The sequence below is a fragment of the Rhipicephalus microplus genome, unplaced genomic scaffold (genome assembly GCF_043290135.1).
Source record: "Rhipicephalus microplus isolate Deutch F79 unplaced genomic scaffold, USDA_Rmic scaffold_37, whole genome shotgun sequence".
In the NCBI taxonomy this organism is placed as follows: Eukaryota; Metazoa; Arthropoda; class Arachnida; order Ixodida; family Ixodidae; genus Rhipicephalus; species Rhipicephalus microplus.
The window spans coordinates 127107-140426 of NW_027464610.1; the positions used below are offsets into that span (position 1 = coordinate 127107).

Consider the following 13320-nt stretch of genomic DNA (forward strand, 5'->3'; position numbering starts at 1 on the left):
GCCACGTTCAGTGAGCATTTCTGCGCATCTGCGGATACGCAGCAATCACCAGGTCATTTACGCAATATACCACGGTGTACTCATTCTTTTTATCTTCATTCCACGTCTGCAGATGAAGTCCTTCAGGTCATCACATCACTAAAGACCACAAGTGCTGGTTTAGATAATATTGATCCATTTAAAGTAAAGCTAGTTTCAAACTTAATATCCCCACCTTTGGCAGTAATTATTAACAAGCTGTTTTCAGCGGGTGTGTTTCCGAGCTGCCTTAAGGCTGGTAAAATAGTTCCAGTTTTTAAGAAGGGTGATAAGACTTTTGTACAGAATTATAGGCCAATCTGTATCCTGCCTTTCTTCGGTAAGGTAATTGAAAAGTTATTCCACATTAGATTAATGCGTTATCTGAAAAAATTTAATCTTTTATCTCCACAACAATTCGGATTCCGTCATGGATATTCAACTGAGCTGGCACTAATTACCCTAACGGAGGAAATTAAACAAGCTATTGATAGAGGGTTACTTGTGGGATCTGTGTTTATCGATTTGACGAAGGCTTTTGACACTATAAATCATCACGTTCTACTTGCTAAACTCGAATCATTTGGTATGTCTGGTCCGCCACTAAGTTTTATTAAGAGCTACCTCAGTAACCGGTCTCAAATGGTTCTTGTTAATGGCCATCTTTCAACGCCCAAGTTAATTAACGTCGGTGTTCCACAGGGATCAATTTTAGGCCCACTTTTATTTTTGATGTTTATTAATGATCTACCTACAATTCTTACAAGGACCAAGTGCATACTTTACGCTGACGACACAACCATCTTTCAGTCATCTAAATCAGTTTCTTCACTCCAGTCTGACCTCAACACAGATTTACATAACATAACTTTATGGTGCCAGGCCAATTATCTTCAGATCAATGCTACTAAAACCGTGTTTATGTTGTTCCATTCCCCGCGCATTTCACTTGACATACAACCTTCCCTTCACATTGGTAATACCGTCATAAACATTTCCAGTGAAGCGCGGTTTCTTGGCGTCATCTTAGATAGCGAACTAAAATTTCATAAACATGCAGCATCACTCGCTAAAAAGATTGCATTTGGTATTCACGTTATCATCAAGACACGAACTTATTTTCCGCCTCACATCATACGTACTTTGTATTTTGCTTATATTCATAGCCATATTTCGTATTGCGTATCATCTTGGGCCAACACATATTTCACGCACATCGAACGTTTGCAGCGACTTCAGAATCAAGCAGTTAGATTAATGACTTTCAGCCCATTTTACTTCTCCTGCAGCTCGTTGTTTTCTCAGCTTAACATACTCCCATTGAGACAATTATTTTGTCATAGAATGTCCGTTGTCGCCTTTAGACTCATCACGCATGACATTTTTATTGCATGCATTGATCATCGTCACTTAACTAATGGTAACATCACCAGGTTTTCTCAGTGCTATAATCTTCTTTTGCCGGCCGTAAGGACAAACTACGGCAGGTTCTCAACCTTATTTACTAGCATAGCCATTTGGAATTCATTGCCTTTCGAATTGAAATCATCGCATAACATCCATATTTTCACTTCGCGTAGTAAGAAATATTACGTTCAGGAATTAATCAACTCATCCGATTTGTGTAATTAACTGTTAATAGCTTTCCACAGTACTGTGCTTTTTTACTACTTCAATTTGCCATTGTATAATTGATAACACTGATAATGAAACGTGTTACATTTGTCACGTAGAGTTCATTAATATTGTTTTTTGTCTTAACTTGCTTTTGATTGTTACCTTGTTATTTTTCAATAGTGAGTATTACCATTATGTTGTGTATTGATCGTGTTTTTATTGTTAATCAAGATTATTCATTATTATTCACAAGACCGTATACTATTGCTGTATTTTTTTGTAATTACCCCATCCATGTAGCCATAGGAGGTCCCCCTGTCAGTTTCTCTGAAACTTTGGGACCTCCTGCTGCAATAACGCTAACCATGTAACTAAACTGAACTATTTAATAAACTGGACTTGACTTGACTTGACTTGACTTGAACCCAACCTAACCTAACCTAACCTAACCAAACCTTACCTAACATACCCTAACCTAACCTAACCTAACCTAACCAAACCTAACCTAACCTAACCTAACCTAACCTAACCTAACCTAACGACGTTTGCAAGCGCTTTCACATTAGATATCGCAGTTCCCGACTTGTAATGGTGAAAACACTGCATCTCACTAAGTGACATTGTTTAATGCGGTTTTACGACGGTTCATACCTTAACCTAACCTAACCTAACCTAACCTAACCTTACCTAACCTAACCTAACCTAACCCAACCCAACTTAACCTAACCTAACCTAACCTAACCTAAACTAACCTAACCCAACCTAACCTAACCTAACCTAACCTAACCCAACCTAACCCAACCCATCCCAACCTAACCTAACCTAAGCTAACCTAACCTAACCTAACCAAACCTAACCTAACCTAACTTAACCTAACCTAACGTAACCTAACCTAACCTATTCTAACGTAACCTAACCTTACCTGACCTAACCTAACCTAACGTAACCTAACCTAACCTAACATAACCTAACGTAACCTAACCTAACCTAACCTAACGTAACCTAACCTAACCTAACCCAACCCAACCCAACCCAACAACACCCAACCCAACCTAACCTAACCTAACCTAACCTTACCTAACCTAACCAAATTATCCTTACCTAACCTAACCTAACCTAACGTAACCTAACCTAACCTAACGTAACCTAACCTAACGTAACCTAACCTAACCTAACCTAACCCAACCTAACCTAACCTAACCTAACCCAACTCAACCCAACCTAACCTAATCTAACCTAACCTAACCTAACCTAACCTAACCAAACCTAACCTAACCAAACCTAACCTAACCTAACCTAACGATGGTTGCAAGCGCTTTCACATTAAATATCGCAGTTCCCCACTTTTGATGGTGAAAAACACTGCATCTCAGTAATTGACATTGTTTAATGCGGTTTTACGACGGTTCATATCTTAACCTAACCTAACATTCGCACTTGTATCTAAAAACGCTCTATTACACTGTTTTGTTCACAATTACGATATTTGCATAACCTCACAGTTTTTCACCAACTTATTGCAGTACAGAACGCCGTATCTCGCTAAACGACATTGTTCTTTAAGGTTTCACGATGCTTGCATGCGATTTAACGAGAATATCACAATATAGCAGTTTCGCACTTGTAACGGTAGAACACGCAGTATTTGGCTTGTTCATGCCGTTTTGTGTGCTTTCACAACATTTCACCTATCGCAGTTTAATACTCGCTATAAAACAACACTATCTCGTTAGATGACGTCGTTTTTGGTAGTTTCACGACGCTACCTAGCTTAAACTAACCTAACCTAACCTAACCTTCGCACTTCTATCGTTAGAAAACGTTTTACTCGCCACTTTACAATGTTTTCTACAAGATTACGACGGTTTCATGCGCTTTCACATTAGATATCGTAGTTCCCGACTTGTAATGTTGAAAAACACTACATCTCACTAAGTGACATTGTTTAATGCGGTTTTACGACGGTTGATATGTCAACCTAACCTAACATTCGCACTTGTATCTAAAGACGCTCAATTACACTGTTTCGTTCACAATTACGATATTTGCTTGACCTCACAGTTTCTCACCAACTTATTACAGTACAGAACGCTGTATCTCGCTAAATGACATCGTTCTTTAAGGTTTCACGATACTTGCATGCGCTTTACCGAGAATGTCACAACATAGCACTTTCGCACTTGTAACGGTACAACACGCAGTATTTGGCTTGTTCATGCCGTTTTGTGTGCTTTCACAACATTTTACCTATCGCAGTTTTGTACTCGCAATAAAACAACACTATCTCGTTAGACGACGTCGTTTTTGGTGGTTTCACGACGCTACCTAGCTTAAACTAACATAACTCAACCTAACATAACCTTCGCACTTCTATCGTTAGAAAACGTTTTACTCGCTACTTTACATTGCTTTCTACAACATTACGACGGTTTCAAGCGCTTTCACATTAGATATCGCAGTTCCCAACTTGTAAAGGTGAAAAACACTGCATCTCACTAAGTGACATTGTTTATTGCGGTTTTACGACGGTTCATACCTTAACCTAGCGTAACCTAACCTAACCTAACCCAACCTAACCTAACATAACCTAACCTAACCTAACCTAACCTAACCAAACCTAACCTAACGTAACCTAACCTAACCTAACCTAACCTAACCTAACCTAACAACGTTTGCAAGTGCTTTCACATTAGATATCGCAGTTCCCAACTTGTAATGGTGAAAAACACTGCATCTCACTAAGTGACATTGTTTAATGCGGTTTTACGACGGTTCATATCTTAACCTAACCTAACATTCGCACTTGTATTAAAAAACGCTCTATTACACTGTTTCGTTCACAATTAGGATATTTGCATAACCTCACAGTTTTCCCCCAACTTATTGCAGTACAGAACGCTGTATCTCGCTAAATGACATCGTTCTTTAAGGTTTCACGATGCTTGCATGCGCTTTAACGAGAATATCACAACATAGCAGTTTCGCACTTGTAACGGTAGAACACGCAGTATTTGGCTTGTTCATGCCGTTTTGTGTGCATTCACAACATTTCACCTATCACAGTTTAATACTGGGTAAACTGGTGTGCGCACAAAAAAAACAGACAAACGACAGCAGAGAAGAGACAGGGACAAGCGCAGACTTTCAACTACATTTAATTCTTCGTCAACCTTCAATTTACAGTCGCACAGAACATAGTCAAGTGGTCACGAGGACAGAACCTAATAGTTTACAACAGGCCACGCAAAAAATGACGCTCACTATCAAAAAGCGAAATGGATGTATCACTAACACAGGTATTGCCTCTAGCAGAAATATAAAACGCTTCCATCAGTTCCCGGGCTGTGGTATCAGCACTCCGACCCAAAATCCTAATCTCCGAGAAAATCGGTGAGCACGTGCAAGCTTTGCAATGCGCGGGCAAATGCGTGATCCCGTTATTTTTAAGTGACAGCTCATGTTCCATAAAACTTGTAGCTGGGCGAGTTGGTTCATAATACTTATAAGTATTATGAACCAACTCGCCCAGCTACAAGTTTTATTGAACAGTTTAATACTCGCAATAAAACAACACTATCTCGTTAGATGACGTCGTTTTTGGTAGTTTCACGACGCTACCTAGCTTAAACTAACCTAACCTAACCTAACCTTCGCACTTCTATCGTTAGAAAACGTTTTACTCGCAATTTTACAATGTTTTCTACACGATTACGACGGTTTCATGCGCTTTCACATTAGATATCGTAGTTCCCGACTTGTAATGTTGAAAAACACTACATCTCACTAAGTGACATTGTTTAATGCGGTTTTACGACGGATGATATCTCAACCTAACCTAACATTCGCACTTGTATCTAAATACGCTCAATCACACTGTTTCGTTCACAATTACGATATTTGCTTGACCTAACAGTTTCTCACCAACTTATTACAGTACAGAACGCTGTATCTCGCTAGATGACATCGTTCTTTAAGGTTTCACGATACTTGCATGCGCTTTAACGAGAATATCACAATAAAGCAGTTTCGCACTTGTAACGGCACAAGACGCAGTATCTGGCTAGTTCATGCCATTTTGTGTGCTTTCCCAATATTTCACCTATCGCAGTTTCGTACTCGCAATAAAACAACACTATCTCGTTAGATGACATCGTTTTTGGTGGTTTCACGACGCTACCTAGCTCAAACTAACCGAACCTTCGCACTTCTATCGTTAGAAAACGTTTTATTCACTACTTTACAATGTTTTCTACAAGATTACGACGGTTTCATGCGCTTTCACATTAGATATCGCAGTTCCCGACTTGTAATGGTGGAAAACACAGCATCTCACTAAGTGACATTGTTTAATGCGGTTTTAGCGCGGTTCATATCTTAACCTAACCTAACCTTACCTAACCCAACCTAACCTAACCTAACCAAACCTTACCTAACATACCCTAACCTAACCTAACCTAACCTAACCAAACCTAACCTAACCTAACCTAACCTAACCTAACGACGTTTGCAAGCGCTTTCACATTAGATATCGCAGTTCCCGACTTGTAATGGTGAAAACACTGCATCTCACTAAGTGACATTGTTTAATGCGGTTTTACGACGGTTCATACCTTAACCTAACCTAACCTAACCTAACCTAACCTTACCTAACCTAACCTAACCTAACCCAACCCAACTTAACCTAACCTAACCTAACCTAACCTAAACTAACCTAACCCAACCTAACCTAACCTAACCTAACCTAACCCAACCTAACCCAACCCATCCCAACCTAACCTAACCTAAGCTAACCTAACCTAACCTAACCAAACCTAACCTAACCTAACCTAACGTAACCTAACCTAACCTATTCTAACGTAACCTAACCTTACCTGACCTAACCTAACCTAACGTAACCTAACCTAACCTAACATAACCTAACGTAACCTAACCTAACCTAACCTAACGTAACCTAACCTAACCTAACCCAACCTAACCCAACCTAACCCAACCCAACCCAACCCAACAACACCCAACCCAACCTAACCTAACCTAACCTAACCTTACCTAACCTAACCAAATTATCCTTACCTAACCTAACCTAACCTAACCTAACGTAACCTAACCTAACGTAACCTAACCTAACGTAACCTAACCTAACCTAACCTAACCTAACCCAACCTAACCTAACCTATCCTAACCCAACTCAACCCAACCTAACCTAATCTAACCTAACCTAACCTAACCTAACCTAACCTAACCTAACCTAACCTAACCTAACCTAACGAGGGTTGCAAGCGCTTTCACATTAAATATCGCAGTTCCCCACTTTTGATGGTGAAAAACACTGCATCTCAGTAATTGACATTGTTTAATGCGGTTTTACGACGGTTCATATCTTAACCTAACCTAACATTCGCACTTGTATCTAAAAACGCTCTATTACACTGTTTTGTTCACAATTACGATATTTGCATAACCTCACAGTTTTTCACCAACTTATTGCAGTACAGAACGCTGTATCTCGCTAAATGATATTGTTCTTCAAGGTTTCACGATGCTTGCATGCGATTTAACGAGAATATCACAATATAGCAGTTTCGCACTTGTAACGGTAGAACACGCAGTATTTGGCTTGTTCATGCCGTTTTGTGTGCTTTCACAACATTTCACCTATCGCAGTTTAATACTCGCTATAAAACAACACTATCTCGTTAGATGACGTCGTTTTTGGTAGTTTCACGACGCTACCTAGCTTAAACTAACCTAACCTAACCTACTCAGTGGGTGTGTCAGCTGGCCAACGGTCAACATGGCAACTAATCCGTTCCTGTTCTACATGCAGATTCTACTTTTTGCTGGAGTGACCAAAGCCAGCGCATCTCAAGCAACAACGAACATTACCGATGAAACCACGGCGGCATGCTGCGACAGCGTATGGTTTTCGCTAAACTACACTGAAGATGGGATCAAGTCACGTGCAGCGCGGTCTACGTCACCGGACCCGGCTTTAAATGTACCTCGTCGCACGGCTTCCTTCAGTGGGTGTGTCAGCTGGCCAACGGTCAACATGGCAACTAATCCGTTCCTGTTCTACATGCAGATTCTACTTTTTGCTGGAGTGACCAAAGCCAGCGCATCTCAAGCAACAACGAACATTACCGATGAAACCACGGCGGCATGCTGCGACAGCGTATGGTTTTCGCTAAACTACACTGAAGATGGGATCAAGTCACGTGCAGCGCGGTCTACGTCACCGGACCCGGCTTTAAATGTACCTCGTCGCACGGCTTCCTTCAGTGGGTGTGTCAGCTGGCCAACGGTCAACATGGCAACTAATCCGTTCCTGTTCTACATGCAGGTCTGTAACACTGCGTCTTCCTGTAAATCCAGTAACCGCTGTTTTATCCAGCTGACATGCCCAGAGTGTTTCAGTGCTATAGCTATGTTTGTGCAGGATTTCGCATGTGCTTTGTTGATTCTTTGCGGTGATATAGAATCAAACCCAGGTCCTACCACCGAAGAATTGCTCACTGAGATTCTAGCGGGGCAAAAGGTGATACAGAAAAGGCTCGATGAAATTGAACAGAAATTTAAGGTTGTCGACTCGACAGCCTCTCTCATTAAAGAGGTCTCCTCAGTCACCCACCTTCTGGACAAGAAAGTGAAGGACATGGAAAAAAAGTTAGTCGACCTTGAGGACCGCGGGAGAAGAAACAACCTTTTGGTGTTCGGCGTTCCAGAAAAACAGAATGAAACACAAGCAGACCTTGAGCAAAGTGTTGTGAAAGGTATTTTCGAAGAGGTACTAGGCACAAAAATAACGTCTATCGAAAGGATTCATAGGATAGGCCGTAGTCATAGTCGCAAACCTCGGCCTGTAATCCTAAAGTTATTTGACTACCGCGAAAAGATTAATGTTTTGAAAAACGGCTATAAGTTAAAAGGACAGCGAACTTCTATAGCAGAGGATTTTTCCGCGTGCACTAGACAGAAAAGAAGAAACCTGTGGGAGAGCACAACTGACATCAGAAAGTCTGGTAAAAAAGTTAAGCTGATTCACGATAAAATTAAAATTGAAAACAATCTTTTTGAATGGGATGACAGCCAAAAAATGAGAGTTCTTGTTCAGCGCAAGAATACTAGAAACGAACAGTGACCAGCGGTCGTTAATAAACCATTCCTTTGCCTCCAGTTTAATGCTCGCAGTATTGTGAATAAAGTTGACGTGCTGGAAAGTGTTATTCTCTCGTATAAACCTCAGGTAGTCGTAATTACGGAAACTTGGTTGTACAATGACATATCCGATTCTGAAATTGTCCCGCCAGGCTACGCTATCCTTCGTAATGATAGAAGCTCCCGAGGGGGAGGAGTTGCCATTCTTTACCAAGATACGTTACATATAAACAGACTTTCCCCTATAGCTGGTGTTGAATGTGTCATCGCTAAAATATGCCTGAATGAATGCAGCTTAGTAGTAGGTGGATTTTACCGCCCCCCAAATGACAACAGTACATTCTTCGAGAAACTAAACCAATTCTTATGTGACAACGTCGTCCACATCAATAATTTTTTGATAGCTGGTGACTTCAATCTGCCATCCATTGATTGGAGTAACGAAATTCCGGAGCCTCTTAGCACTGTTGCAGAACAGTTAACTGATCTAGTTTTCTTTCATAACCTTTCTCAGTTAGTCAAAGAGCCAACTCGCATCAGCAACTCAGCGAATTCTATCCTAGACCTTTTTCTCGTTAGCAGAAACCTGCTTAGTAAAGAACCCGTAGTTGCCGTTCTCGATGAAATATCGGATCATAAGTTGATTACATTGACACTGAATCTTGGCCATGTGCCTAAAAAGAAAAACGAAGTGCGTGTTGTCCCGGTTTTCGCACGTGCAAATGACGTGGGCATTTTGGATGCAATGGATGAATCGTTCTCAAATTTTCTTTCTTTCTATCAATCAAGTGATTGCAGTATCGATGAGTTATGGCTATTTTTCAAAAATCTCGTTCTTAAGTGTATCAAAGATTTTGTCCCTATGAAAAGTAAAAGCATAAAAAAATTTTCAAAACCATGGCTTACTAAGGAAGTTGTTCGCCTTGAGCGCAAAGCGAAAAGGATAAGAAAAACGTGCCGGCAACGCCCCTCTCCTGCGAATGTATCGAAACTGTGTGCCATACGCTTGGCTCTTAGGGACAGTATCGCTGAAGCTAAAAATTACTACTTCAACGTGACATTAAAAAACTTTCTCTACACGGCTCCGGCTAAATTCTGGAGACATTTTTCCTCAAAGCAAAAATCGCAGTTAAACCTTACTGTGAACGGTGGCAACGTGTCGGATAAACTACAATTAGCATCGACTTTTAACCGCTTTTTCTGCTCCGTATTTGTACAGGATGATGCTAGTGACCCATCTTTCATTCCTGCAAAAGATGCTCCGTCTATAAGTGATATTTTTGTGTCCGAAGAAGGTGTGCTGTCACTGTTGTTAAAATTGGACACAAAGAAAACTCCTGGAATTGACGGCATACCCAACACCTTTTTAGTCAGGTACGCTGAATGGTGCTCCAAGTACTTATGTTTAATATTTAAAAAATCGCTCTCAGAAGCTCAACTACCAACAGAATGGAAGTACAGTAAAATTATTCCGATACCGAAAGGTGGGGACTCGCGCCAAGTAACTTGTTACAGGCCAATCTCCCTACTGTGCTCCTGCTCAAAGACGCTAGAGCACATAATTTTCGCGCACATATCGTCGTTTCTGGAAAAGAACAACCTTATTGATAATAGGCAACATGGTTTTCGCAAAGGTAAATCCACAGTGACGGCACTCCTTGAAACCGTGCATGATTTTGCTGCTGCTATTGATGCTCAATCTCAAATAGACGTGATTTTTTTGGATTTCCAAAAAGCTTTTGATTGTGTTTCGCATTCAAAACTAATAATAAAGGTTAGGGCAATTCTAAAGAATACTGCATTAGTATCGTGGATAGAGGCCTACTTGCGCCACAGACAGCAATGTGTTTCAATTGATAATGTTTGCTCAACTCCTGCAGCTGTCGGGTCGGGCGTTCCACAAGGGTCGGTGTTGGGGCCGTTATTCTTCCTAATATTTATAAATGACATAGTTGACCAGATACCGGTCAAAATTAAACTATTCGCAGATGACTGCGTAATTTATCACAGAATTGACAACCTTCATGACCACGTCCAACTAAAAGAAGCTCTTCAGCACGTTGAGAAATGGTGTGAAACCTGGCAAATGAAAATTAACCCCCAAAAGACCGTTCTCATGAGGATAACTAGAAAGAATTCACCGCTACAGCTTAGCTACAGCTTAAATGGAAGCGTATTATCCAAAGTAAAATCTTTTAAATACCTAGGTGTCATACTCACATCGGATCTTCGGTGGAATGAGCACATTTCTTACATAAAGAAAAAAGCAGTAACTAAACTAGGATACTTAAGACGAACTTTGCGCCAAGCTCCTCAAGATATGAAGCTATTAGCCTATAAAACGTTTATCCGACCAATAATCGAATACGCATCGATAGTATGGGACCCTCACACGAAAAGGAACATTGTCCACTTGGAAAGTGTTCAAAGAAAATCGGTACGCTTTATTTTTAATATGTACAGCTGGCGGACATCGGCAAGTACGTTAGTGGAAAGGGCTGAATTGGAACCCCTGGAATTACGACGCCACACGGAAAGACTAGGGTACCTATACAAAATTTATCATAATAAAATAGGAATAGAAAGGGATCATTTCATTCAACCTGTAAGTAAGCGAATCACACGTTCTCATCACTCAAAAAAACTACGAGACTATAACTGCCGAACAGATGTATTTCACAACACATTTTTCCCACGAACAGTAAGGGAATGGAACGAGCTCCCAGCCGATGTCGTGGAACGCATGACCACAGCAGATTTCATTTCAACACTTCAGGCTCATTTGACGACTGTGTAATTGTACGAGTTTACTAATCTTCTTTGTATATGTTCACTTGTGTGTTTCTACTTTTATGTATCGTCACCTTATATGTAAGGAAATACATATATTCTTTTATTCCATGTATGTATTACTGGCATTTAGAATATAATGGTTACAGTGTAGTTACCTACTGCTGTGATGATCGATATAACTGATGATATTATTGCTGTAGAAGAGTACCTAGTGTGAAGCATGCCGTTATCGCTTTCTTTTGCGCAGTATGTATATATATCATCTTTGTATTCCCACTCCTGCTTACAGCCTTTTTTAGGCTAGCAGTATTTTGCAAATAAATAAATAAATAAATAAATAAATAAATAACCTTCGCACTTCTATCGTTAGAAAACGTTTTACTCGCCACTTTACAATGTTTTCTACAAGATTACGACGGTTTCATGCGCTTTCACATTAGATATCGTAGTTCCCGACTTGTAATGTTGAAAAACACTACATCTCACTAAGTGACATTGTTTAATGCGGTTTTACGACGGTTGATATGTCAACCTAACCTAACAATCGCACTTGTATCTAAAGACGCTCAATTACACTGTTTCGTTCACAATTACGATATTTGCTTGACCTCACAGTTTCTCACCAACTTATTACAGTACAGAACGCTGTATCTCGCTAAATGACATCGTTCTTTAAGGTTTCACGATACTTGCATGCGCTTTACCGAGAATGTCACAACATAGCACTTTCGCACTTGTAACGGTACAACACGCAGTATTTGGCTTGTTCATGCCGTTTTGTGTGCTTTCACAACATTTTACCTATCGCAGTTTTGTACTCGCAATAAAACAACACTATCTCGTTAGACGACGTCGTTTTTGGTGGTTTCACGACGCTACCTAGCTTAAACTAACATAACTCAACCTAACATAACCTTCGCACTTCTATCGTTAGAAAACGTTTTACTCGCTACTTTACATTGCTTTCTACAACATTACGACGGTTTCAAGCGCTTTCACATTAGATATCGCAGTTCCCAACTTGTAAAGGTGAAAAACACTGCATCTCACTAAGTGACATTGTTTATTGCGGTTTTACGACGGTTCATACCTTAACCTAACGTAACCTAACCTAACCTAACCCAACCTAACCTAACATAACCTAACCTAACCTAACCTAACCTAACCAAACCTAACCTAACGTAACCTAACCTAACCTAACCTAACCTAACCTAACCTAACCTAACAACGTTTGCAAGTGCTTTCACATTAGATATCGCAGTTCCCAACTTGTAATGGTGAAAAACACTGCATCTCACTAAGTGACATTGTTTAATGCGGTTTTACGACGGTTCATATCTTAACCTAACCTAACATTCGCACTTGTATTAAAAAACGCTCTATTACACTGTTTCGTTCACAATTAGGATATTTGCATAACCTCACAGTTTTCCCCCAACTTATTGCAGTACAGAACGCTGTATCTCGCTAAATGACATCGTTCTTTAAGGTTTCACGATGCTTGCATGTGCTTTAACGAGAATATCACAACATAGCAGTTTCGCACTTGTAACGGTAGAACACGCAGTATTTGGCTTGTTCATGCCGTTTTGTGTGCATTCACAACATTTCACCTATCACAGTTTAATACTCGCAATAAAACAACACTATCTCGTTAGATGACGTCGTTTTTGGTAGTTTCACGACGCTACCTAGCTTAAACTAACCTAACCTAACCTAACCTTCGCACTTCTATCG

At 40.2% G+C, this 13320-nt stretch overlaps 1 protein-coding gene across 2 annotated transcripts; it reads left to right on the forward strand.

Moving 5' to 3' along the window:
* Positions 1–7413: 7413 nt before the first annotated feature.
* Positions 7414–11920, forward strand: LOC119168739 (uncharacterized). Of its 2 annotated transcripts, none has more exons than XM_037420131.2 (2): positions 7414–7655; positions 7718–11920. In XM_037420131.2, the coding sequence occupies exons 1-2, from the start codon at positions 7629–7631 to the stop codon at positions 8771–8773; spliced, it is 1083 nt and encodes a 360-aa protein (XP_037276028.1). In that variant the 5' UTR covers positions 7414–7628; the 3' UTR covers positions 8774–11920. The 2 variants fall into 2 exon arrangements, with proteins under 2 accessions (XP_037276028.1, XP_075740697.1); XM_075884582.1 differs by having other exon boundaries at positions 7414–7630.
* The last annotated feature ends 1400 nt before the right edge of the window (positions 11921–13320 follow it).